This window comes from Coturnix japonica, chromosome 2 (assembly GCF_001577835.2).
Source record: "Coturnix japonica isolate 7356 chromosome 2, Coturnix japonica 2.1, whole genome shotgun sequence".
In the NCBI taxonomy this organism is placed as follows: Eukaryota; Metazoa; Chordata; class Aves; order Galliformes; family Phasianidae; genus Coturnix; species Coturnix japonica.
In genome coordinates, this window is record NC_029517.1 from 2,265,964 (window position 1) to 2,293,916 (window position 27,953).

The 27,953-nt window shown below is 48.2% G+C and overlaps 1 protein-coding gene across 1 annotated transcript in view; it reads left to right on the forward strand.

The window, feature by feature from the left end:
• The first annotated feature begins 4,202 nt into the window (after window positions 1–4,202).
• The window catches only part of WNT9A (Wnt family member 9A), a 53,392-nt gene continuing 29,641 nt past the window's right edge, over window positions 4,203–27,953 (forward strand). The window contains exon 1 of the mRNA XM_015852987.1: window positions 4,203–4,331. Within this exon, the coding sequence (XP_015708473.1) occupies window positions 4,237–4,331 (95 nt within the window). The 5' untranslated portion in view covers window positions 4,203–4,236. The remainder of the gene's footprint in view (window positions 4,332–27,953) is intronic.

The following is a 27,953-nucleotide window of genomic DNA, read 5'->3' on the forward strand; positions in this document are numbered from 1 at the left end:
TACAGCATTGCTGTGTCCCAGCATCTCTGCCGTCTATGGGAAGCTATGGCATGACAGGCTCTTCTTTGCTTTTTGCCTTCAGTAGCTCCAAAGTAACAGATTGCAGTTGGTTTAGAGCTGGGGATGCACCAGTCAGGAGCTACCAGGTTCAGATGCTCCTTGTTTGTAGTGATTTGCACTACCCAGAGCCCAGGGGGATGCTCTCAGACTGGCTGCCAATGGAAACAATGGGCATATTTGAACCACATCTCTGCCCTCTAAAAATATTGGCCCTCAGAGCTGGATGCTGGCAGGTACAGCACAACACAGCACACAGCAAAACAACAAGCACAAAGCAATGCAACGCAACACAACAAATACAACAGAGCAACACAAAACAGCTCAAAACACAAAGCAACACAACACAACAAATGCGAAGCAATGCAACACAGCACAACAAACAGCAAAGCAACACAGCAATGCAACAAACACAACACAATACAACACAACAAACACAACACAAAACCCCACAACACAACACAACACAACAAGGCACAACACAACAAACACACAACACAGTGCAACAAATACAAACAAGCACAAATCATTGCATTGCTGAAGTTCAGGGCTGTCCGCAGGGTGATGCCAGCTGCCCAGTGGAAAAGAAGTGAGATCCTGGCTCTGAGCCCACGTTGTGATCACTCAGAGTGAGGAAACACCCTGGAAATCCATGTGATGGTGAAAAAAAGTGTAATTGGAAATTGTCTGGTGTGGTCCCAGGGATGGTGGAATAACCAAAAACCCGTGGGCAGGCGGTGAGCCCGGCTCTTGTCTGTTATTTCAGATCATATCCGGATGGCAGATAAATGCCAGGCCTACTTCTAATTAAGGAAACTGAGGAAGGAAACACAGCTGAAGGCTTCTCACAGTGCCCAGTGAGGTCCCCACCTTTTGCTGCCTTGCTTGAGTTACTCTGGGCTGGGAGCAGGTGCCAACTATCTGGTGGGGAACCCATGCAGAACTGGCAGAGAGGGATGAACGAGATGACCTCATGGGTATTTTCCTTCCCTCTATGACTCAACCACCCCGCTGAGCTGGAGGCACCACACTGGAGAGCTTCAATTCATGCAGCAAAACCTGGGAGAGCTGTTCAAATGTCCTCTCCTTTTGCAGTGGGGAGGATGGACAGGGGAAAAGCACGCATAGGGAGGGGAATGCCAAGCCATAAAGGAAGCCAAGTTTCCCTCTGAAATCCTATCAAGGATGGTGGTAAGGTCTCTTCTGGGGTAAAGAAGCCACTGGAGCAACGGGCACAGTCTGAGCCACTCAAGAGCTGAGTCATGGAGCAGGAAAACCTGAAGTCACCCTGCAGATGCCCTGTGCTCTGATGTGCCTGGGAAGCCTGGTGGGGAGGCCACGGCTGCCTTGGCTGCCTGAGGAAAGGAAGTCCTGGTGGCTGTCACAGGGCAGTGTCACCCATGGGATGAGAGGCAGGGCTGGCCCCAGTGGTGGGACTTGAAGCCCCAGTGTTGGGATCTGAATGGCTTGGGTTGGAGGGGACCTCAGAGATCATCCAGTTCCAACCCCCTGCCATGGGCTGATTTCCCCCCACCAGATCAGGTTGACCAGCACTCATCCAACTTGGCCCTGAGCACAGGGATGCCAGGGCACCCACAGCTCTCTGGGCAGCAGTGTCAGTGCCTCACTGCCCCCTGAGTAAAGAATTTCCCCCTAACATCTAACAGAAATCTCCCCTCTTTTAACTTAAAACCATTCCCCTTGTCCCATTGCTACCAGATCCTGTAAGAACTCAGTCTCCCTCTGCTGCTGATACAAGCACATAAACAGCAACAGTGACCACCTCCTCGCACAGCATTCTCACTGTGCCCAATATCTTGTTTCAATCCTAAAGAAGACCTTACCACGTTGCCAACAGCACTGTTTTCTTCTGTGAATCTGTCACTAAAACCATCAGATTTGGCTGCATCCCTCCATCCTTGAAATACAACAGCATAACGCCGAATGCATCCCAGCTGCGCCGATGTGGCACTGCCCTCTGCTGTCGGTGGCTCTATGGACACCCACCAAAGCCACCACGCTGAGCAGAAGCACCGGGCTTTATTAACCACTGCAGGTCCTGGAAAACCATCACACAGTCCTGGAAGGGTGATGCACCCTGCATCAGTCCGTGGTCCACCAGCAATGCACCCGCGGCGACTTCAGCATCCTTAGCCTTCCCCTTTCTGCTGAAAGCAGAAGCGTGGACTATTTTCAGTGCTGTCTCACTTTGGAAAGTGTCATTCACGTCCCGGTGCATCTCCCCGACCTGCTGTGGGTAGAGGAAATGAGTAAGGCCAAGGGCTGCTCTGCCATTCCAGGAACCATCCCTATACATCTCTGCCTGGAGGAACTGGAGTTTCCTTCCCCTCTCCCCATGCGGGCACCCCAGGGATGTGCATGAAGGGTGACTCTTAGACTTTTCCAGCAGGGAAACACTCAGGCAAAGCCTTCTGATGCTATATATATATATCCATGCTCATCATTCCCTCCTATACTGCTGTTGCTACGTCCTTATGCTGGAGAAGCTAAGTTAGGAGCATGGGGATACCCATTGTGACCCCATACCTGGTCACTATCTCCCAAACTCTCCTTGAAGAAAGGCCTCTAGATGGGGCTTTAATGCAGTATTGCTGTCTGCTGAGCCTGAAAGCTGTTTCCCATCCAGAACCTGCACAAAGATGCCTCAAACCCAGCGTATGGATGTGCAGTGTTTGGCGTGGTGCATTACAGGCTGCTCATGGAGGTGATCTGAGGGTCTGTCCAGCATCTGAGTGTCACCTGCTGGGCACAGCTCTGCTCAGGGCTTCATGGCCCTATGCCCATCACTGCAGGGACATGGGGTGGCTCAGCAGTGTGACACACACACACACACGTTAGGGAGGAAACCCTTTTTGTTCTCAGCTGCTGCCAGATGCCGGAGCTGCTCTGTGTGTGAGCTGAGTGTGACGGTGAGAGTGACGTTGAGAGCAGCACTGCCACCATATGTGGTTCCAAGAGCTGACATTTGGGGCATTAACTGCTTCCCAGCCATGCTGCTCACCCTTTGCACACCCCTCGTGCATGGATAACATCGCAGGTTTGCTTTGCCCTTGTATTTATGGCCCTTGCACAAGGCTTTGCCATAGCAGCCCAGTGTTGGCACACCCGCTCCTTGCAAACATACCAACTGCCCACCCCTTGCACAACTGGAACTTGCACACCTGCTCTGCCTTGTCCCACTCACACTTTGCAAACCCAACCTTTGCACAACCTCTCACCTCTTGCACACTTGCCCCTTGCACACCCACTGCCCAATCACCCTCCCCCTTGCACAACACCCCACTTGTGGCACACCCATCCCTTGCACAACCACTCAGCCTTGCACACCTGCCCAGATACAGCACCTACTCAGACCTTCCACACCCACCCCCCTTGTGCAACAACCCACTCGTGGCACACTCAGACCTCGCACACCTACCGCCCTTGCACAACACCCCACTCGTGGCACACCCATCCCTTGCACAACCACTCACCCCTTGCACACCTGCCCAGACACAGCACATTCAGCCCTTGCACACCCATCACCCTTGCACAACACCACATTCATGGCACACTCAGCCCTTTCACACCCACCCCTTTGCACAACACCCCACTTGTGGCACACCCATCCCCCTTGCACAACCATTCACCTCTTGCACACCTGCCCAGACACAGCAAACTCAGCCCTTGCACATCCACCTCACCTTGCACAACACCCCACTCGTGGCACACCCATCCCTTGCACACCCACCTCTTTGCACAACACCACATTCGTGGCACACTCAGCCCTTGCACACCCACCTCTTTGCACAACACTCCACTCGTAGCACACCCACCCACTTGCACACTCACCCCTTTGCACAACACCCCACTCACAGCCCCCCCAACCCCACTCAGCTCAGGGTGTCCCTTCCCCGCCCCTATAAAGCGAAACACCCCGCCTCCTCCGCCCCCCAGCCCCACCACACCCCCCACCCTCCCAAGCTTACGCCCCCACCCCCCCGCTGGCCCAATCCCTCCATCCCAATGACCCCTCCCATTCATCTCAGTCCCTCCCCTCCCCGCCCCGCCGCCGGCCGGCCGGGCTCCTCGGGCAGCGCTATAAGAAGCGGAGCGGGCGGCGGGGCTGCAGCGGGCGCGGCGGGGGAACGAGATGAGCAGCGCCGGAGCCGCTGCAAGATGCTGGATGGACACGTCCTGCTGGGATGGCTCTCCTCCTGCGCGCTTCTAGGGCTGCTCGCCTGCACCCCGCGGCCATCCGCCGCTTATTTCGGGTAGGTGCCCGGCGGCCGAAGTCTGCGACATTTCGCTCTTTTTTATAAATGATTATGGCTATTGCGATAAGGGTATCTTGCATCTCCGAGCATCCTCTCCACCCGCTCTGACAGCGTTCTTGCATAGGGTCCCTGGGCTTTGAGCCCTACCGCTTTATTCCCCCTATCTCCTTTTGCTGCCCCCGGGTCGCACCTCGTTCCAAGCAGATCCAGACGGTCTGGAGGCAGCACCAGCTTTGCAGCGGGTCAGGCGGCTCTTTTCCTATGCTGTTACGCTATTAAAACAGAGAAAACACCCGAAAAAAACTTATTTTTCCCCACTAGCTTTAAACTTCTTTCCTAATGCTTTAAGCACAGGTGCTGGCAGACCCGTTGGTCCCACCATCGCTCCGATGGGGGATAATAACTTATTTCTTTCTTACCGGGGGACTCACGCTGCTGTCTTCGTCCTGCTGTCTCCATCCTTATGTCCCATATAGTCGGGGGTAGGGGTGGGTTTCCCTGCGTTGGCTTCGGAGCCGCCGCATCCCGCTGTCCGCTGCGCTCACCTGTGCGCTGCCGGGCGGCCAGCAGGGGGCGCTATAACTCCGCTCCCGCTGAGCGCTGCGCAGGTGGATCCGCGCTCCGGGCCGGGGGAGTCCGTAAACCCCTATAAAACCCCTATAAAAACCCTCTAATCCTTTCGTTTTATTGCCTTGTAGAGATTGACCTCCCCATCTCCGTCTCTTAGCGTAGGGTCTAGTGGTTTTGAGCGTGTTGTCTGCTCCTCTGTGCTTTTTTTGGGGGTGTCTGTAGGGTGTGTCTTAAAGATCTTACCCTAAATAAGTAGCGGTACCTCCATAATGGTTGGGGTGCGGGGTGTGAATAGCTCATTAACTCCGTTTTCCCTGGTAGAACGGTGTTGCTCGCTTCTCTTTAGGATGTTGCATTGTGACCGCTGGTAGGAGCCACTGGACCGGCCCCAGGGAATGTCTTGAGGTTTTCCCCCCACTTCTTTCCAGTAAAACAAATCCCGGTGTTGAAGCCTGTCCGTTGCCTTGTGGTCTGGCACGCTTTTCCAAACAGGGCTACTTCACATCTTCTCTTTCCAACTCGAGGACTGTTTAACTTCCTGCTGCTTGGGGCTGCATTTGCTGCAAGGAAACCGTCTGTTCTGTGCATGCAGGTTTTTGGGAAAAGCCCCCTTTTTTTCCCCCCCCTCCACCACCACAGCTCGTGTATCTGCTGGAGACCACCAGCACTGCACAGTTGTGCTGTGCCTCAGGGACTGATGGGGCTCATAAGACTGTAACTTTCCCATTAATCCAAGCAGCGCCTGTATCTGCTGTAGTGCAGCAGGTAACTCCTTCCAGTCATTTGGCTTCTAGGATTTGGCCTCATGGGGGCTGGTGTAGGTTTGAACTTCAGATCATGGTGTGTTGTAGGGTCTGATGCTCTGACTGTGCCGGGTAATTCCCTGGGTCCCAGGACAGCTGCTGGTTTCTGCTTTGAGACTCCCTTGCTGGCAATAAGGAGGGGAGAGGGGATGCTGCCAGATGTGTGCTTGGCCAGATGAGCTCTGAGGCTGCTGCGGTGTAGGGAGGTTTGCTTATGCAAATTGTGCTGCTTTCTGCTCCTCTGCTGTGGCTCTAAGCAGCATCTGCTGCTGATCTTTGTCCTTCCAAGAGATCCCTCTTGTTGAGGATGCAAGGAAATACCCCTGGTGGGGTTTGGTGCTTCTGCAGGTGCCGTGTAGTCGTTGGCATTCAACCCTTCTGGCTGTGCTGCTGCTTAGAGAGAAGGTGGACATATGCAGAGAGAATCTACTCCAGGTGTTTATTCCAATGTGAATCATATCATATATATATATATATATATTTTTCCTTAAAAAATAAGAAAATTGCATGCGCCCCCCCTTGTTTGTGCAGGGACTGGAATACTGAAGTGGTCTTCATAATCCCAGCCCCCTTTCCAGGCATAGGGTGAGATGCTCCAGAGTGTCAATAGAGCCACCACGATGCTTTAGCGACCTGCCTGACTCCCTGCTCTGGGTGTCAGCATCCCTGGCACTGGGCAGATGTCACACTGTGGCTGCTTGGTTTGGCAGTCTGATGGGGCACAGGGACAGCTGGAGGTGGTCTCTTCCCAATCCCCAATGTCTAATTTCAGGGAAGGAATTCAGTGTCTCCAGGGAATTGGTGCATGGGGGCAGAAATTGGGCATGGCTACATGATAAGGAGGTTGTATCAGTGTGTAGTTATGCCTGGCTATGATGCTGGGGGGCAGATGTGCTGTAGCTGGAGGCTGCCTGGTCGGGGTGTGCTGGAGGGTGACTCAGACCTCAAGTACAGCAAAGCTATAGTGCAGATGGGACACACTGATGCTCAAAGAGCAGAGTGAGTCTCTGTAGGTACCTATTCAGAAGGGACCCATTAGCCCAAACTATGGGAAAGCAGCAGGTGTGGGCTGGCTTTGGGCATGTGATGTAGCATCTCTGAAGTCCTGTCTGATCCTATAGAGGAGAAAGCATGCCTGGAAAGCTATACAGGAGCTGCCTTGTGTAGGTTTAAAGTTGCCTATTGAGATGCCTGGTGATAGGGATGCATTTCAGGGTGGGAGTGTGTATGGGATGTGCTGTCTATGCTGATCCTGTAGGGGAAGCACTGCCTGGAGAGGAGACCACCTGAGATCTGCTTGTTTCAGTGTACTGCCTGCTTCAGTGTTCAGCCTTCTCCTTTGCAGCTGGGCTGCCTTAAAGCTAATTTCCACCACAGTACAGCATGCTGATGGGGATTGCTTGGAGCAGCCCCAGACTGCTGGGATCCCTGGGAAAGCATTGCATTTCACTTTCCTCCCCTTTCTGCTTCTCCTGTGCTGGGTGTGGGTCTCTCCCTTTATGGGCTGGAGGTGGTGGGCTTTGGAGGTGGCAGATGACAAGATCAGCTGTGCTGGGGTGACAGGAGGGTTGATTGACTTCATCCCGGTGTGTGTGCAGGATGGGGAGCTGGAAAGGAGCTCGCTGCCTTCCTGAGCTGTCTGCTCCATGGCTCTGAGCTTGCAACCTGTTGGGGCCATAAATCAAATCCCTTCTATTTCTTTCTGGGTGTTCTGATTTACAGCCTGGCTCCATTTTGTTATACCCTTTTTCTTTTTTTTTGCCCCTTCTTTTTTAGCTGGAAGTGTTGCTTTCTGCAGCTCGGGGTTTGCTCTGCTTTCCTCTGGCCCCAAAATGAGCTGGGCAGCTCTGCCCCCTCTGCAAACACTTGTCAAGACGGTAGTAATGTTACCAGTGGCTCATGCTTACATAGTGTTTATATTGACAGATTGCAATGTTCTTCATAAATGTAACTGATCCGTACCCTGCACGCAGGCAACAGGAACCCTGAAATGCTTGCGTGGGGGAGAGGGAGGGAGGGGAGCATAGCTTGCCCTAATTTACCAATGCATTGCTACTGAGAGTGGTACAGTAGTGCACAGTGGGGTTTTTGGTGCAGGAAGTGTGCACTGCCTATGGTGGGTGCAGGACTGATGCCTGAGCTATGGGTGCTGTTGGGGACAGGGGGTGTCTTCTGAAGCACGGTTAATGGAGCTGGGATTGTTTGATCTGGAAAAGAGGAAGCTCCTTAGGGGGGGTCCTCATTGCTCTCTGCAGATCCCTGAAAGGTGGCTGTAGTGAGGTGGGGATTGGCCTCTGCTCCCATGTAACAGCAATAGGATGAGAGGCTGTGGCCTTAAGTTGCACTAGGGAGGCTGAGGTTGGTTGATATGGAGACCTTAGAATGGTGATGCATTGGCACAGGGTGGTGGTGGGGTCACCATCCCTGGATGTGTTGGAGAACCATAGAGATGAGACAGTGGTTAGTGGATAACATTGGTGTAGGTGGGCAGTTGAACTTGGTGATCTTAGTAGCCTATTCCAACCTTAATGATTTGATGAAGTGGGACGTGCTCTTCAGTTCACAGCCAGAACTCATGAATAGTGACCTGGATGGATGTCCATGAGCTGGTGGCTATCCTGATAGAATGGATCCTCAATAGGGTCACTGCAAGTACATGGCATCAGCTGGAATGCCACCTCCAATGAGATGAAGCCTGTGGGTGCTGCCTCAGTCTGCTGATGCAGAATTGTAGGTGTTGGAAGGGACCTCTGGAGCTCCCCAGTCCAACCCCCTGCTAAAGCAGCTCACTGCTGTAGGTTGCACAGGAAAGCGTCCAGATGGGCCTTAAATATCTCCAGGGGAGGAGGTACTCGCATGGCTGTCGCATGCCAAGAATTTCTCTACCTGTCACTTGATGGTAGTGTGGGGCCATGCACCCACCCTGCAGCTCTGAGTGCTATGAATTCCTGGGAAGCCACCCGGAGCCAGACCGCCTTGCTGTGCTTTCCAGACATGCTGGCTGTCCCTGACGTGGCTGAGACGGAGCAGCTGGTTCACAGCACAGCCCAACAACAAAACCTGGGTTGGAGCAGGGAGAGAGGAATGCAGCTGTCAGGCACAGCTGGAGCATGGGGAGGCTGGAGGGCCATCCCACTGCAATGCAAGGAGTTAGTCTGCTTTTTTTTTTGAGATGATGGTGTTGGATTTGAAGTGCTGAATTGCTGGTTTTGCTTTTTGTAGAGAAGGTGGGCTTGGCTGCTTTCCCTTCTCCTTTAGAGCCGTGTGAGTTGTTGTAGAATCATGAAGGTTGGGAAAGACTTCTAAGATCTCCAAGTCCAGCCTCAGTCCACCCCCATTGTGCCCAATGGCCATGTCCCTCAGTGGTGATTCCACCACTCCCAGGGCAGCCTGTGCTGATGCATCACTGCTCTTTCAGAAGAGAAGTTGTTCCAACTATCCAACCTGAAACTTGTTTCTTTGAGGATGGAAACCTCATGCTCAGAAGAAGGATTTGCTTTGTAGATGCTTGAAAGTGGCACTGGGACTATTGGAAAGGGCTGTAGGTGTGATAACAAGCCCAGGAGCATGCAGAATGGCTCTGCATTAATAGGAGGGAACCTGGAAGCTCCCTTCATTGCAAGCAGAGGGTGGAGCAGAACTTTTGCCACACCACTTTAGTAGGTATTGGACTTATGCATTGGATTCACCCTGTTTGAGATGTGACCTTCTCTGGAAGGATGTACTGCCATTTTCTGAACTGAGCATAAGGGTAAGTGTTGTACGTAACTTGAATACAGCATGTTTTGGTTGGGACTCCAATGCTACAGATGACTCCTGGGGTGGAAGATGGCTTGTTAAGGATTAAATGTATACTTGGCAAAGCAGGAGGCAGCTGTTGACTTCCCTAATGTGCCTGCTGATGCAGAACTGGAGACCAGGGATCTATAGGACTCTGGTCCCTTGGTGAAAGGCCTGGTCAATGATTAACTTGCTTTCTGGAAGCTGCTAACAACAATAAAAGGGAGTCCAGCCTCACAACCCCAACATGAAAAGCCCATGAGTGTTTAATAATTAAAGGCCTTGTGCTTTATCGCAGGCTAATGAGAATTGCCTTAAGGCTTATTCAGTGGTAGGTAATTGAATTAGGTTGTGGGATTGGCAAGGGGGAGGGTTAAGTGAAGGTGTGGGGAATCCAATGGGATGCTCCTTGGCTTGACTCTTGGTTTCAATCTTTGGGCTCAGGTTTGTCAGGTTTGCTTTTCTTGGTCTGTTTAATCCTCTTTGCTTGTTGATATTCTTTTCTCTTAGAGAACATGACCCTACCTGGGGATGCTCCTCCCATTTAAGTAGATGGCGGTATTGTCTTAATGGTGTTTTTCTTAGTGAAATGCTGATAATTAATGGCTCCTTGATTATTGTTTATGTCAGAAAAGCCAAAGCAGAAGCCATGCTGAACTAAGGTATTGGTGTGTGTGAAGAGGTCAGATGTGAGCATCTTCTGACTGCAGTCTCCCACTTACATCCCTGCCAGTCCCTCTTCTTAATAGGAGTTTTAAGTTGGAAAGAAGCTTTGTATCTTGAGGAGTTGTTTGAAGAGTTCTCATTTGGAGTATCCTCGTGGAAGAAGCATCTTGAGTGTTGATCAGTAGGTCAGACTACCAGAGGGGTGAGGACTTCTCCTATGAGAAGGTCTATATGGATCCTCTGCTCTGATTACATGGGGCATCACTTCAGCATGTGGGTTAGATCTCAGGTCACTTGAGGTCTGTAGAGTACTAATAGGACTGCTCCGCCCCAGTGGTTGGTGTGTTTGATAGGAGAGGACTTGAAGCTCTAAAATGTCTTTCAGCTGTTGAATGTGAAGGTTCTTCATGCCCGACCATACAGCTGCAGCTATCTCCTGAAGCCAGCACTATAGGTAGAATGGCACTTGGGGAGTTTGTGTTAAAACTAAACCTTATTCCCAGCCCCTTACAGGCAGCAACCTGCCAGATTCTCAGTGTTTTCCCAAGGGTGTGTGGTATAGAAGCAATCCAAGAGCTCTGATGTTCCTGGCTTCTGGGTGCTCTGTGCCAGGCCCCCAGCTCCCCAGTGTAAGAAACAGCCTTAATTGTGCAGCCAGAAAAGCTCTCCAGGGGCTTGTGGCATATTGATGCCATTGTTTTCTCCATCTGGGCAGCCCTTAAGCAGAAGTGAGCAGCAGCTTGTGTTGGGAAGTGTTGATGGGGGTCTGCTGTCCTTGCTGCAGGACCTGTACCAATGCTGGCTGAGCTTGGGAGGAGCTATAAATGATGGTGCTGGTTGGAAAGGGTTAACAACCCTTAGGACTTTTTTTGACACCTGGTTTCAAGTTTTCAACCCTTCTTTCTCCCTGTTTAACAGTGGATTTTAAGGTTTCCTCACATCGTGGCTGTAAAGTGCTAATGAGCCTTATCTCTTCAGATACTGTCATAAAATACACTCATGAAGTTTATCAGCTCGGCAAGCTTTACATTTTATTGTAATGTGTGTTTGCAGTGTGCTAAGTGGAACAGGGAGTATTTTGTGACTACATGGTCAAACACAGCAGGTTGGGGATTTGCTTTAGCTGATAGAGTTCTTTACAACAGAACAAAATATCAGAGTAGGTTTTCTTTTGTGTGTTTGTGTGTGTGTTTCTAATGGATCAAACAGCTCCTGAATGTGCTGTGTGATCTTCAGTCTGTTTGTGACCTTAAAAACTTCTTCTATTGGGTGGGGGGGAATATTTGCTGGTTGAGCTGCTGAAGGTGGGTGATGGGTTAAAAAAGAACCTTAAACTCATCCTTTGGGAAGACATAGAGTAAAACAGCACTTTGATACACCCTCTGTAGAACATGCAAACTCACCAGTGTTCCACATTAATGCTGAGTCTGTGCTGGCTGGAAGGTAGCGTGGAGTGTGTAGCTCATGTTGATGAGATGTCATGAAGTATGGGAGCTGGCATGAGCTTTATGAGCAGATTCATTTGGCCTAGCTCATTAAAATAGCATTAATTGGATAGCCAGACAGTTTTCACAATGGTAGTAAAAGTTTCTATAAGTGAATGATGAGCTGAGATGCACATAGGGATCTCTGAGCTTAGCTTAAAACCATGTCAAATGGCCCTGTTCTCTGGCTGAGAAGGTGTTGGGGGGAATGGGCAGGTGTTGAGCCAAGGCTTTGATCCAGGGCCTTTGAGGTTGGGAAACCTCTGAGACCAAAGTGTAGGGCAGCTTCCCAGAACAGGTAGGGTCAAGACCTTCTGTTTCCAAGACCATGTCCTCTGGGGAAGGTCAGCTCATGAATTAAAGAACCATCTCGTCTTTGCTTAACTCTGCTGGACTATAAGGATGGAAGAAATAAAACATTCAGATACAAACGATGGTATTTCTTGAACATCCTCTGGATGAGGCCTTTATATGTAATGTGTGATTAGGTGAGATGCGTTTCCCAAATGAGCTGAATTACCTTTATGCTTGGTGTCTATAGTTAACACTGGATTTCCAGCTTCCGTTTCTTGAGCAACCTGAGTTCTTGTCAATGAACTGGTCCCAACTCTTCTCCAAAAGCATCAGCTTTTGTGGGCTCTCCTACATCTTTGGAAATATACCTGCCCTAGCCTCCTCTCCTTTAAATATACTCATTGTAGCTTCTCTCTCTGTAGATTGCTTTTATTAAATATGTATGTTAAATTGGTACACTTATGCTTGGTATTGCAATAGAAGTTAATGATTTTATGACATCCAGCTTGAATTTCATAGTCTTCTGATTGTATGGGCGCAAGTCGTGTTTTGTATGGGACCCTAAGCAATGGGAAGCTTGGGTGAGGGCATTGCAAACTACTTGGCAGACAAAAAAACAACAGACAAATAAAACGTGCTTCCACTTCACTTGTGAGCTTGGTTAAGCTTGGAGGTCGCAGTGTTGATAGTTCTTAGTTCAGTTCTCAGACATGAGTACCTCAAGCCAACCAGGTAAGAGGAATCTGGGGTGCCTCATTCAGTTTCCTCAGCAGTGACTTCTAGCATCCCTCCTAAGATACATGGGCATCTGTATGACTGCAGCTCTGAGTGCCCCTGCATCTTAGAGCAGCCTAATGTGCTGAGCACAGCTCAGAGTTCAGCTTTCAGGCTGCTGTAAGCCCTGCTGCCTCACAGCCATTGGGGGCTGCCCATCTCCTCCTCCAAGAAACCCAATCTTGAAGCCCAAACCCCTCTGGGGACAGTTGACCAAAAGTGATACTTTATTTAACAGAACTGACTTGTTTTGCTTAATCTTGACAAAATTCCTTCCTTGCCCTAATCCTTTCCCAGTGTAAGGTGAGATCTTGAAATACCTGGCAAACTAATAGCACAGCTCTTTCTGCATCTCTGGGCCTTCCTGTAAGCAAAAGTGGGAGGGGGTTGGGGTGTTTTCAGCCCCTGCTGGAGATAGATCTTTTGCTGGGAGCAAGCCAGGAGCTATTTCCCTATCTGTGGTTAGTAAGCTCATCTGACAGGCCAGAGGTGAGGCAGGTGCTTGAGCTGAATAACCTGAGGGTCTAACCAAAGGTCCAATGGATTCCTATGACTTATTAGTATAGCTGTGTTGCATCCATGGTGGCTGTATCTGTCTTCTGGCTTGTCTCATGTTGACTCGGGAAAATCCAGAGGCTTAGCATGAGTTTGGGGGGCTGACCCCACCTGCTCCAGTGATGGATGCTGTAAGGCTGCTGGGTTGCTCTGCAAGGTGTTGTGCTTCATTTTCTGCTAGACAGAACTCAACATGGGGTAGATGGTAGCCTTATCCAAACAGGTGCTTGTGTGGGTCTGCTTATGCTGTTATCTTCCAAGTTACCCAAATTAAACATTTCCAACTGGTTTCTCATCCATCTGAACATATTCAGAGACTTTGGGTGACTTAGTACTACGTGCATGATACCTGTGCTCCCATTACCTGCATGGTTTGGGGTACGTGCCTAAAGCTCAGGGTATTCCAGCTTTTTACATCAGGACTGCTACTGAGGGAAGAGGCTCTGTTCAGAGTCAGGGACTTGGTGCGTGTCTCTTGGGTTGGGCTATGGACCATGAGCTAATGGCCATAAGTTGCTCTGTGTTGGGGATGTGGTTCAGGTTGGCTATTAGGAACAAATTATTTTCAGAGAGTGGTCAGGCATTGGATCACGTTGCCCTGGGAGGTGGTGGGGTCACCATCCCTGGAGGTGTTAAAGAACCATGGAGATATAGCACTGAGGGACATGGTCTAGGTTGGTCACCAATGTAGTTTGATGATTGGGTAAGATGACCTTAAAGGTCTTTCCTATCTTAATGATTCTAAAGAACGCTGGTGTTTAAGTGCCTGATGAAGCAGAACCTTCTGATGAGGCTGAGGTTACTCCTTCTATTGCAGCTTTAAAAGGAGGTGCCATGAAAAAATGTATTGGGAATCCACTGTTTGCTTGGTGACCTCTGAATTTCTAAGGAGCAGGAAAACCCCCGGCTTCAGCCTGAAAGATATCTTGTAGCCGAGGCTTCATTTTAGAGGGAAGTTGCCCCCTGTCTCTCCTCCCTGCATGGCTCTGGGGGATGCATGGATGGATTTTGTGCAGCTNGAAACAAATCTTGTAGCCGAGGCTTCATTTTAGAGGGAAGTTGCCCCCTGTCTCTCCTCCCTGCATGGCTCTGGGGGATGCATGGATGGATTTTGTGCAGCTGCTGCCCTTGCGTAGAGCACTGTCAATGCGTTGCTCTTACTACTGTCAGCTGCCTGAGCGCCTCTGTGTATCTAAAACTTGAAGGCTGGCAAAGGAAGAAATCTGACCAGTGCAATGGAAACCTTCAATTCCCCGCAGTCCCAGGAGGAGCGGAGCAGCTCCAGGCTGGGGTGAGGAATGAACTCTGTTCGTACACTGCCTCGCCTCTCCAGGAGGAGCAGCAGCCAGGAAAAATATCAACAGTTCCATTAAAAAGTCTGCTGGTTTGCTGAAGTAGTGAAATAAACATACCTGGAGGCATAACAGCTTGAACCACACAGGAAACATTAACTAGAACGAACACACGCAGGCTTGCTCCCTCTCCCCCTGTGTATCTACCCGATAAAAACACTGCGTCCATGGCAATGTGTAAATCAAACAGCAGCTGGGGGGATTATTCTTAGCTGGGGGAAGAAGGGGTTGGGATCAAGCAGGGGCTCATTGCTTTCCTAGAAAGGCAAAATTTGCATGGAGACTGGGCTGGTGCTTCTGCCTGCAGCAGCAAAGAGGTAATGGGGGGCAGCTGCCCCTTCTTACCTTCCCTGGTTCTATTAGGGGGCTGAAGTCATTTTGCTCCAAGCTGTTGATAATCTCCAGTGTGAAGTGTATCTCCTTGTAGGAGTGAGGTAGATGTGATAGCATCAGATAGCAGCAGCCTATAGTTGTTAATATGGGGTGGAGACAGGTTCTGCCCTCTGCTGAGCCCATTGTGTGTGTCTTCTGATGGGACAAGGGGTGGGATGGCCACCGCTAGTGAGCTCTGAGCGTGGCCTGGATAAGAGGTGCCAAAACATCTTGGAGCACCAGCCCAGTTTCCCTTAGCTGCCCATAAAAACAGCATCCCTTTGGCCATACCCTGCATATGTGGCACGCAGAGAAAATACATGTGGAAAATGCCTCTGCTTGCAACCAGATGGCACCTGTCAAGCACAAGTAGACATTTCTATTACAGTAGCCTTGTTTGAGTGTCTTGGAGCACTCCCAGCCTTTGCAAAGCAAAATAGCGTGGCTCTAGCTGTCCTCCCAGAGGCAGATTGATGTGGTTATTGCATGCTCCAGACAGTCCGTGCTCCCCGGCCTCATCTGCACAGCCACTTAGCACAACTAATCCGAACTGACTTTTAAAGTGGATTAGTTCAATTACTCTTAACTAGCCCCGGTGGAAACGCTCTCCTTAGGGATTAAAGAGCCTTAATTCACTTTAACACACTTGATTTCAGTGCAAATCAGGCTAAACTGAATTAAGAGCACTTCAGAGCCCAGTGCAGAGGTTGTCCTTCAGAGCTGATGTGGTTTAACCACCCCACTTTGCATTCCTGTGCTGAATTCATTCCTATTAGCCTTGCTGGAGTGTCCCCTTACAGATGGTGAATACAGTCAGCCTCTCAGAGTCAGAACTACATGTGCATTGCCAGGCTAATGTGTGAACCAGCTCCTGTGCTGTGTCAGTAACTCAAAGTACCTGGACAGAGTGCTGTAGAGATGTTTGTCCTTTCCTCTGTGGTTTTTTTTTGCCTTTTTCCTTTTTTTCTTTAAATGTAGGGCAGTGGGTCGCATGGGTTTTCCTCTGCTGGATATAATGGCAGTGCTTTACCAGCAGCGCATTTCCTCTTGAAGATGAGCTGTGGTGGCAAAAAGTGTTCAATCTCCATTTCCCTGAAATTTGAATGAAAAATTGCCTTTATAACTATGGAAGGTAATTCTCGCTTTGGAGAGAGTTGAGCCGTACAGGAGTTTTCTCATGGGGTTTACCCATTGGATGATGTGTGTGCTAGGAGGCAGAGGGGAATCCTCCCTATATTGATTAGGGATAAGGCTATTGAATAACAGAGGCAAACATCAACAATTTATTTCCATCATCCTGACCCCTTAGCTCTTCTTCCCAAAGGGAAGGATGGAGAAATACTGCTGTCCCCACTGAAGCATATAACATTTTGGATGTTGCTGCTTTGCTGTCAGTGCTACTATGTCCCTGTGCTGCTTTTAGTCTCCAGTCGTCTTCAATCTTGGCTGTGGGGTGCATGCAATGAGAACGTGGATATTTGCTGATGTAGTCCTGCATTACGTTTAGTTTCTGACTCGAGAGAATACCGAGGCCTTGCTGAAAGGAGATGTGTCACCAAGGTGCCAGTCTTCACTTGGAGGTGATGCTGCCTTCGTAGAATCACTCAAAGTGGAGAAGACTTCTAAGATCACCAAGTCCAACCCCAACCCATCCCCACCACGTGTCAGAGCAGTATCTACTCTCTTCTTCAATGCCTCTGGGGCAGCATTAAGTGATTCAATAAACTAAATCCTGCTTGAGATTGCAGTTTCTTCCATTGTGTATTATGTCGTCATCGGGCAGAATGATGAAGGAATGAATGGATGCTGGTTGCTGGCTCTTCTAGTGAGCTTTCAGTAGGGAGAGAAATATAATATCATCTAAAGTCTCTTTCCCGTGATCCTGTGGTGTAGGAGATGCTGTGTTGAGGTATCCATGGGGTCTATGGGGTTTCCTTGGTTTGGCTGCAGGCTGTGGAAACTGACCATGTCTTTCTGATCCTATGACTTGACCAGAGGACTAGTACATATTTACTTAGAAAATGTTCAGCTTTAGAAATGAGCTTAACAATATCAAAACTGGGAGCAAAAGTCAAGTGGTGAATTATTGCTGAGAGGGTATTGTGGCTTTTTGTGATTTCATGTTGTTTATTGTGCACCATTGAACTTGGATTCTTGCTATAACCGTCTGAGGAGGTGGGGGTGTGAATGAAGGATCTGAACAGGACTGAATTTCTGCCTATGAGGACTGGGTTATCCAACAGACTTATTTGCTGGCTGAGCTCTTCTGCTAAATGACAGCACGGATAGCACCTAATCATTTGAGGTGGAAGGGATCCTCAAGGGTCATTTGGTCTAACTCCCTGCAGTAAAAAGGGACACCCACAGATCAATTAGGTGCTCATCCATCCCAGCCTTGGGTGTGTACAGGGATGGAGCTTCTACCACCTCACTGGCCAACCTGTGCCAGTGTTTCACAGCCCTTATTGATAAAAACAACCAAGGTACATTCCTGAGCCCTTCCTGCCCTGTTTTAAGCTGCCTATGGGCGCCCTGTGGGCCCCTGCATTTAGATGCCTGTGTAATTTGGTAAGGATTTGTCCATTCTAATGGCTTCTTTCCCATCTTACTCTTTAAAGCTGTTCTGAGTCCTAATCGCGATATGCAAATTTTAAAAGAGAATTGCAGCCGATATATTTTAATATTCTTATGGGTGAGCTGCCCCTGGCTTAACGTGATAAATTTGGACAGCTTTTCTTACTCAGGAAAATAGAAAGCCTTCCAAATCAAGAAAATTATGTAAGCAAATCCGATGAGTGCGCTCTAAAATTAAACCTGCCTTGCAAGCTCTGGGGCCTTCAGTGTGAAACCAATGAAGGACTATTTTGGGGAGGCTGCAAAGCCCTGCTGGGGCATGTCCAATGATGTCCTGAAATTATCTCCCTCCATCCATATGTTTGCCTATTTGATGTATCCAGACATATGTAGGAACGTATAGGGAACCATCTTTCTTCTGGGACCAGCTCTCCAATTGTAATTGAGTCACATGCACTGTTGAGCCTCAGAAGCACTGGCTAACTTGTTCCCTGCTATCCTGCCATGCAGCATCCTGCTCAAAGCTATGAGGTTGGATGCAGTTTTAAGTTGGTGTGGCTATGCTGGGGTGGAGCAAAGCATCTGATACCTGGTATGAGCTTCCTGTGTGTGGAATTTGTAAGTTGCAGATGCTAAGGGAAAAGGGAGAGATTTACATACAATATAAGGAAAAATCATTTTATGTTAAGAGTGGTGAGACACAGGTTGTCCAGAGGGGTGGTGGGATGTCCATCCCTGGAGATGTTCAGTGTCAGGAGATGGGGCTCTGAGCACCTGATGGAGCTGTGGCTGTCCCTGCTCATTGCAGGGGAGTTGGGCTTGGATGACTTTTACTGGTCCCTTCCAACTCAAATGATTCTGTGATTCTGGTGCCAGATTCCCTTCCAGTCTAGGGTTGAGAGGAGACCTCTGTCTCTGTGTGGTCGCTAACACAGTATCTCCCACCACAGCAGGGGCTGTTTGACCTCCTTCCTACCGTTTGTGCTGAGGTGGCTTTGAGCTTTTGCTAGGCTGGAGTGATCTCACGGGGTTCACGGCACTTTTGGCTGCAGCCAGATGTAAACACCTGGAAAGTTTTAGCGGGGAGCAACTTTCACGTTATGCTTGGTTCTTGTTACGCCCCATAGATCTGTCAACTCAGCTGCTAAAGGTATTTCCATCTGGGGAAAAATCTCTCCTGATTGTGTTTTACTCTGTTATTTGCAGACTGATGACAGGTTTCTAGCAAACACAAAGCACTCGTTAGCGTTGCTAACCTTCCCCTTTGCCTGAGTCGCTGGTTCTTTCTTGGCCTCTGGTCCTCCTGAGTTCTTGCAGCCAGGAGACTCTGACATCCTAAATGTGCAAAATGCAAGACGGATAAACATCTTAATCTCACGGATGCTTCAATCTAAATGTTTTCTGAGGCCCTCCTTCCAGGAGGATTAGCCGGTAACAACGTCTGAAAGGTCGCAGCCTTCCTTCTGCTTGCCATGCTGCTCGAGGAGCTGAACGTGTGTGAAAGCTTCAGCAAAGGCCTGGGATGCCATTGCCATTATCTGAGGCTCCAGGGAGCATCTGCCTTTGGGCATTCCTCTTGGAGCTCTGCCTGCCTCTATTAGCCATTGTGATAGCGTTGCCTGGAGCGCCCGAATGTGACATGTATCAACTGGCATTTTGGCTGCACTATGTGTAAGATTTTTCCAGTGTTGGTTTATATCTTACCCTCCCCTCTTTCCCCCCCCCCCCCCACAAGTGTGCGCATATTACAGTTATGATTTATTTTCAGGCTGTAACCTGGGTTTTATTGCTTGAAATACTTTGGAAACTTGGAGGGGTTTTTTAATTAGTTACAAACCCTCTGTAACTTGGAGGAAAATTCCGATGTGAAGAATGCTTTTGATTCACAAAGAAATTATGTTGCAGAGAGCGCAGGTAGAAAGGCTTCCTCTCATCTTTGTGTTATTTGAGCTTAACTTTCCTTCCTAAGGCGCCATTTCCATTGATGAAGTTGACTTTGCTTCTTGCTAGTAGATGAGAGCTTGTTACTGATGTCATAGAATCACAGAATGGCCTGGTTTGAAAAGGCCCACAATGCTTATCCAGCTCCAACCCCCTGCTGTGTGCAGGGTCACCGACCAGCAGCCCAGGCTGCCCAGAGCCACATCCAGCCTGGCCTTGAATGCCTGCAGGGATGGGGCATCCACAGCCTCCTTGGGCAACCTGTTCCAGTGCGTCACCACCCTCTGGGTGAAAAACTTCCTCCTAAGATCCAGCCTAAACCTCCCCTGTCTCTGTTTAAAACCATTCCCTCTTATCCTATAAGTATCCATCCTTGTAAACAGCTGTTCCCTCTCTTGTTTATATGCTCCAAATATCTTTTCCTAAAAGCTGTGTTGGAAATCATGAGTGTTGGAAACTGTGAATTGCTTAAATGCTCAGAGATTAGTTGAATAGGTATAAGCTTCCACAAAAAACAAACAAACAAACAAAAAAACAAGTCTTCTTGAGGGCTTCTTTTGCTGTGACAGGTTCATTCTGCTGAATGTCTCCTGGTCAATCTACTCTTGATTTTTAGTCTTGGTATTACTTGTTGCTTCAGCTGCCTACCCCAGTTATATGCTGTCAGGGCACTGCAACCACTGCTATTTCAGGGCTGGAGAGGGGCAAGCCAGAGGGAATTCTTCCTCTACCACTGAGAAAATCAGTGTCACTCTGGGGATTGTGGTGGAGAGAAAGCTGGTGAATCCAATGTGATCCTACTGATGTCCCTATAACCTGGCGGAGGGCTTGGCAGAAGTCGTGCTCTTGCAGGGGTGATAGCTGGGAGCGAGATGGTTTTCTTGACCCCAGGCCAATTGGAAAGTCTCAAGTGCAGATGAAGAAAGGGGAAAGGGAACCTGATACTGCCTCCCAGGGAAGGACGTACAATCTGAAAGAAGAACGCAGCCAAGTTTCGTCGCAGTGCTATTGGGTTTCAGCTTGCAATTTAAATAGCCACACTGTTTTTCAGTGATTTGCTTTAATTTGCTGGGAATTCTTATGCTTGCAGAAAAGCATCAAGGGTATCTTATCTCGGTGCGTGCATCTTTTTAACTTTCAATGTAAAATCTCCTAATTATTTCCCTTTAAGCATAACTTACTAAATTGGAGTGCAAGGAAAGCAGAATCAGTGGTTCAACCTGCTTTGGAATTTTGTGTTCTACATGCTGTGTAGTACTGAGCAGATATCTTATGTCCTACTTCCCTTGTGCTCCAAGGAAGTCTGGTGGGGAGACTTCTTCATAGGCAAGTTGCTTCTTTGCTTGGAATATCAGTCTTTGCTCTTACTTCAGCATCACTGCTAAACTTATGGGATTTGGTGGTATGTCTGTCTTTACAACACTTCAAAATCAGATTCTACCAATCTGATTCTTTTTTTTTTTCCTTTGACCCATTGACTCCAATTCTGGTAGATTTTGTTTACTGAAGTCCTGTATCATCCTGGGGAGGATGACTCAGTCTCTAAACCCACCGTAAGAGATGGGCTGTGGGAGTTGTGAAGTGAACCCACATGCATTTTAAAGACAGATGGGAGCTCCATATCAGGCTGAAGCTGCTTCTCTTGTTGAAAGTAGCTCTAATGAGCGTCTGTTGATAGAACAGACTACAGAGAGGGATCTCACTGTCGCACTGTTTGGTGCTGCAGTAACATTGGGACACAAAGGGCTAATCTGAAAAGGAAGATAGAGGCTGTTCTTGAAGCCTTGGAGCAAAACTATGTTACTTAAGGTTTCTTAATTTATCTTTGCCTGTTTGTGGTGCTTCCATATTAGACAAATTCCACTGGCACTAAAACATTGTCACAAATGCCTCAAAATTGATTTTGTGTACATGCCACATGTCTCCCAAAGGTATAGGCAGGGATCTCTGGCTTTGCTTGTCCCTCGCAGTGCTGACAAATGCATGTGAAAACCGAGTAATCTTGGTCACGGCCTTTGTACATGCAGACTAACAGAACTTTTTTTGTGATTGTGTGTGCATATGAAGACTTTCATCACTTTCCCTTCCAGTTCTCAAGATAGTTTCCAAGGAATAATTTAAATCCAGGACTTTCAAATCTCCATCTCTGTTTCACTGTCAGACTCAAAAGCATTCTGAACTTGAGGCATTTAGGGTTATAGATTGTAATTAATTTAAATTAGATGCTATCTACATGTCTTTGTGAATCTGGGCAAAACTGATTGTCTAGTTCTGGGTTGGGAGATGTATCTTGTATTTTCAGGCTACACAAATAATTCATTGATGGACTATCAACTTGGGTCATTTTGTAGAGGTGACTGCAGGAGATGTACTGCTTAGATTTTGTTTTTCCCTGGTAGTTAATTTCCAGATATGTAGATTTATGGGGCACATCTCAGAGCTGCTGAACTAGGCATGGTTTCTCACAGCCAATGAGAATCTTACATCATTCACAGCGTTTCTCCCTTCAGATGTCCTCAGTCAATGGGAAGGAGGTGGGTAGGAATAACATTGTGTAGCTTTGCGTTTGTTGGGACATTGATGTCAAGGATGCCCAACTTGCAAATCAAAAGACTTCCTCTTTTGGCTTGCTGTTTCTGAGGTCCTGCTTCACAAGCAGTGCTTGTACTTCAAAGCCTGCTGAACACCTATCCAAGTTTCGTGAAGCATACATCTCATGGGGCTGGGGAACAGATCCTTGCAAAATAAATACGGTTGCAACTGTGGCGTCCCACAGTGCTGCATCTTTATGTCCAGTCTTGGTGAGTTTCTTTTCCTCCAAAAAGAAGCTTGAAATCTATTAAAAGGCTGTGAAGAACAGCTTTCACATTTGGTGAGGATTGGGCTTGCGAGGTGACATAATATCCAGGAACACAAGAGCCGATTCAATTCTTAATCTTGGTGTAACAAAACCACCTCGTGGTTTCTGTATTTGGGTTGATCTAAATTGGGATGGCAGCAGTTCCTGAATCCAACAGCTTTGGGCTATTTTAGGTGGTGAAAATCTGCCATTGGCACTATGAAAGGCATTTATAAGTAACAAGCTAATTATGTAAAATGTACACTGTCCACTTGTTAAGATCTTCTTAAAGTTTCATAATCTAATCAGAATTCGCTATATATAACACTTGGCTTGTTGTCCTCCCCCCTGCCTTTTTAATACAACTTAGTTGGGTGGATGGATGATCAATACAGGAAGGAAATGCTTTCCATAATACTGGTTCGTTGAATGTGACCCACATACCTTTTCTAATACAATGCATAAAAGATTTTTTTTTTCCCCCATTCATGAGCACAAATGCATTGCTTTGAAGATGGATGAGAAAGAAGCAGAGAAGAAAACTTTGGGCCACCCTGGGTTTTAGTATTCTAGTTGATTTGGCTCTTCATAGAGTAATAAGAGGATGTATATGCTGTAGTCACAAAGTTTGGAGATTGGAACTAGAGATGATCTCAAAATCCTGTTGAAACCTAAGAGTTGTGATTCTACGATGAGTATCCTGATGGTTTTTCTTGAAGTGTTGGCTGAGGTAGGTCTGGGTGAGGTTCGTGTTGATGTTCTGTAATCCTATTAACTCATAAAACTTAAGAGAAATTTCTTCTCAGGGGTGGCAGTGCAGTGGCATAGGTTGCCCAGGGTGGTTGTGGGGTCACTGTCCCTGGGGGTGTTTAGGAACTGTGGAGATGTGGCGTGAGGAATGTGGTCATTGGATGTGGTGGAATGGGATGGGGTTGGACATGGGGATCTTAGCGGTCTTCTCCAACCTTCACGATTCTATGACAAAGAATGTGAAGATTCTCCCATAGTATGGGTCTGTTAAAGATATCTTGGCTATCTATATCAACGTATTCATCGTATGTGATTAGCAGAGCCCTTACAGGTGGAGTATAAGACAAAGGATGTGACATCGGTTGGCTTCATTGGAACTCATTCTGTATGTGGATTACCTCAGCAAGAACGCTGTCTCCTGTGCTGGTCATTCATCCCTGTCAGAGTAGTCTGACACCTTGGCTGGAGCCAGTTTGCTTAGCTGGAGACCTGACCCTTAAAGTCTCATATGGAGCTTGTTAAACCTCAGGGCTGCAAAGCTTCTTCATAAGACAACTTGTGTAATGCGATGACCTTCTTGTGAGAGCCTTTGAGTGTCTTCCTGTCTAGGTCTGTAAGGAACCATGCTCTGTGCTCCCAGTTCATCCCCACAATCCCTGCTGGGGCTTACAGTGAGGATAAGAGCGTACCATCTCATCAGCACGGCAGGGCTCTCATGCCTCCTGCCATCTCCAGTGCCCAGAAAGTTTGTTTTTTCACCTGTTTAGTTTTTAAACCTTCCACGAGGATAATGTGACATTAGAGTGGAAAAGCTATCACTGCTGTGCAGGGGAGGAATTGCAGAGCCGTAAACTGCTCCCAAAATAGAGCAGATGATGTGTCAAACCGCCCAACCATCTAAATACTCCGTGAGCTGACCTCCACGCGTTATAAAATAGGGGCTGAGTGAAATGTTTTGAGGGGAGGGAGAGGTGCAAAACCACTTCAGCCTTAACCTGTGCTTGCTGCTAGAAGCTGCCATTTATTCATATGTTGCTTAGGAAAATGTCAAGGCTGCAGCTGGGACTTCCAGGTCTTGAGCATGAAAATGGGTTGGGGAGGGAGGAGAAAGCAAGACAATAGGAATATGACCAGTGTCAAGGAACTCTGCGTTCACTCTGCTTTCCTCAAAGGCTTCTTCAGCATTTCAGCCCCCAGCTTTTGAGATTTTGGTGTTGTGTGAATGATCTTTATTTTATTGCTGCTGGGTGTGTGCATGTAGGCAAGGGAAGCTGCTGCATTGGCTATGAGGAGCTTCTTCCCTTGCTGCCAATCTCTGTGGTCTGGGCAAGGACAGCTCCATAACTGCGGCATCTGCTGAGAACAGAGAGGGCAGTGTTTGGGATGGACAGTGCGATTTATATGACAGACGGACTGGGGAGGAGGAGGAGATGGGGAGGGGGAAATGAAGAAGCCAAGTCCTGTAGCGTGATGTGCACCGGGGAGCTGTTAAATTTGGGAGATAAGGTTTAACAACAGGCTGGCTGAGGTGTTAGGGAGACAAATGGGCAATTCATTACAAAGTCAGATGCGTTCCCTGGCAGGAGTGGGTGGAAGAGACTGACACTAACACATGCTGGCTGTGCTGGCGCTGGAGCCCTATGAGGCATGCCCATGTCCCAGAGTGCTGGGGGTGCCCGTGGGTGGAGGGCTGCATGGGGATGGGGTGGAGAAAGTGAGCATGGCAGCTAGAACAGAGTGAATGATGTGGTCTTCCCTCTCTGCTCTGCCCTCTTGGGGCCCCTAGCATGAGAAAGATGCTGAGATGTTGGAGGGAGTCCAGAGTAGGGCTGTGAGGATGCTCAGAGGGCTGGGGCACCTCTCTTTATGAAGTCAGACTGAGCGGGCTGGGTTTGTTGAGCCTGGAGAAGAGCAGACTCTGAGGAGACCTAATTGTGGCCTTCTAGTACTCAAGGGAAGCTTATAATCAAGGGGAGAGCAACTTCTTGCTTGGACAGATGGCGATAGGACAAGGGAGAATGGTTTTAATCTAAATCTCTCTTCTAGTTTAGATATGAGGATGATGTTACTCAGAGGATGGTGAGGCATTGGCACTGCTGCCCAGAGTGGATACCCCATCATTGGAGGAGCTCAAGGCAGGGCTGTATGGGACCCTGGGCAGACTGAGCTGGTGGGCTGCTGGAACTAGATGGGCTTTGTAGTCCCTTCCAGTCTAAACTGTTCCCTGATGCTGTGGGCTGAAATGAAGATTTCTTCATCCAGATGTGGATGTCTGGAGAAGATAAGGAGAATTGGGACAAGTGGTATCTTCTGGCATAGCCTGTGTGTGGTTTGGGCAGTCAGTGGTATAAAGGCTTCCTGAAGCAGGAGGCTGCATGCGAGTCGTCATGTTTAATCGCCCACCTGGGTGATTAATCCCTTTTGGAATCTATCTATTTAAATTTTTGGGTTTCACAGTAGCTGGTGATAGAGAGTCTTGAAGTTTAATAATATACTGTTGGAGAAGGGAAGGAGGGGGGATATTAGGATCTCAACATCCTGTACTTATTATCTTAATGTTCTGGCCTGAGTCAATGCATTAGATCCCTATAAATGAGTGTTCCCCAGCCCTGGACAGGTCTTCAGGGTGTCAGTAGGCTTCATGCAGAAGATTGAGTGTTGGAGAGACAGAAGTACAGACAGGAATTGTTCCGGTTACTGGAACTGCCTGGGTGAAGAAGTGTCCCTTACCCTGTGTGATGCTTTTTGAAGTTATCTTTGTAAAGCTGCTGGAATTAACTTAAAGGAGCTCCAGTGCAAAAAGCACACTTGGAAAATGTCTGCAAGGTTTTCTTTCTATTCTTCACTCTTTACATTTTGAATACTAAATATTGTTTGCTAAGGGCAACTCTCTCCAAGCAAGGGAAGATACCAGGGAAGTCTGTGAACTTTGGATTTCTTTGCTTAGAATGAGAAAGCAGAACTGCTGCTTAAGTTTTATATCACAGATGAATTTCTGCCTCTTAGGAATTTGATCTCTATGGTAGGAGCGGATGAAATGGTTTGCTTGTAGTTTAACTCTTTGTTGCAAGAATATTGTGCAACTGCTGCATTGCTTTGTGTGGTGTATTATGTGGCTTTCAGGTCTTCAACCCCACCAGAACTGATTCAAAAGGGGGGCAAGAGGAGGGATGCTTGTATATCTTCTTGTGAATGTGATCAGTGTTTTAAGTTATGGAGAGGGGGTTAGGCCCAATTTTGGATTCAGATGAACTGCTCCAGTCCCTCTTATCAGGGAGGGAGTGAAGTTGCCTATATACTGCAACAAGCACCTGAGATCCTAATAGGGTAAAACAAGCCTTTTATTTTCTTCTCCAGCCCCATTCCTTCATTGTCTTCCATTGCGTTGCTCCACACTCACTGCTTCTCTGCACTGAAACTCCCAGCTACAGGCTGTGCATGATCTGATAAGAAGCGTGGCAATAAATATAAGGACATTAAGCAAGAAACAAAGCTTAAAGACAAAATAAAAGCCATCAGTAGCCAGAATAGCGAGCAGCCGGGGACAGCGGGTGGGTAATTCCTGGCACCAGCTGGGAAGGGTGAAGCTTAATGCCGTCTTAAATCGGCAGCGAAAGCTCCTGTTGCTGCCTGGCCCATGAATTCCACTGGCACCGCAGTTCACCGGCTGGTTTTAAGTTGGGTTAAAAATCCTCCATAAATCTGGCTGATTGCTGTTTCATTCTTCAGAGGATGAAGGGGAGAGGAAACAACCTTCCCCTCCTCTCCTCTCCCTGCCTTTGCCTACTTGCAGGCAAAATAGGCTATTTGCAATGGAATTTGGTTGTAGGAAGCTCTTGGCATCGAACTACCTGGGAGCTCCCAGCTGGTATTGAATTATAAAAAAAACAAGTCCTTCCCCCTTAAAAAAACAGTGGTGTTTTCAGAGGTTATTTGGGAACTATTGGGTCCTTCATGTCATGAACTGTGTATACTGCAAAGGAATCACAGAATTATAAAGATTGGAAAAGACCTCTAAGATCCCAAAGTCCAACCCCAACCCATGCCCAATGACCGTGTTCCTCAGTGCCACATCTCTGTGGCTCTGGAACACCTCCAGGGATGGTGACTCTTCCACTCTGCTTTATTGCTCTTTCTGAGAAGGAATTATTCTCAGTGTTCAACCTGAATTTTCCCTCGTGCAACTTGAGGCCATCACCTCTTGTCTTTTCTCAGCTATCAGTGATACAATACCTACCCCCATCTTGCTGCACCCTCCTTTCAGGTCACTGTAGGGAGCAGTAAGGTCTCCCCTGAGCTTTATCTTCTGACTGAACAACCTCAGCTGCTTCCTGTCAAACTTGTGCTCCAGACCCTCACAGCTCTGTTGCCCTTCTATGGACACACTCCAGGCCTTCAGTGTCTTGCAATAAGAGGCTGAATACTGAACACAGCACTTGATGCACAGTCTCACCAGTGCCAGAACAGAGGGATGATCACCTGCTCCTGCTGGCTCTGCTATTGCTGACACAAGCCAGGATGCTGCTGGCCTTCTTGGCCACCTGGGCATGCTGCTGGCTCACGTTCAGCCAGCTGTCTGTCAGCCAGTGCCCTCAGATCCTTTTTCTCTGCACAGCTTTCCAGCTGTTCCGCCCCAAGCCTGCAGCATTGCATGAGGCTGTTGGGACCAAAGTGCAGGATCTAACACTTGGTCATGCTGAAGCTCATACAATTGGCTTTAGCCTGTCCAGATCACTCTGAAGGGCCTTCTTCTCTTGGGCAGATCAACACTTCCTCCCACCTTGGTGTCATCTGCAGACTTACTAAGGGTGCACTCAGTTCTCCTGGTCCAGATCATCAATAAAGACCCAAATATTGCAGAGGCT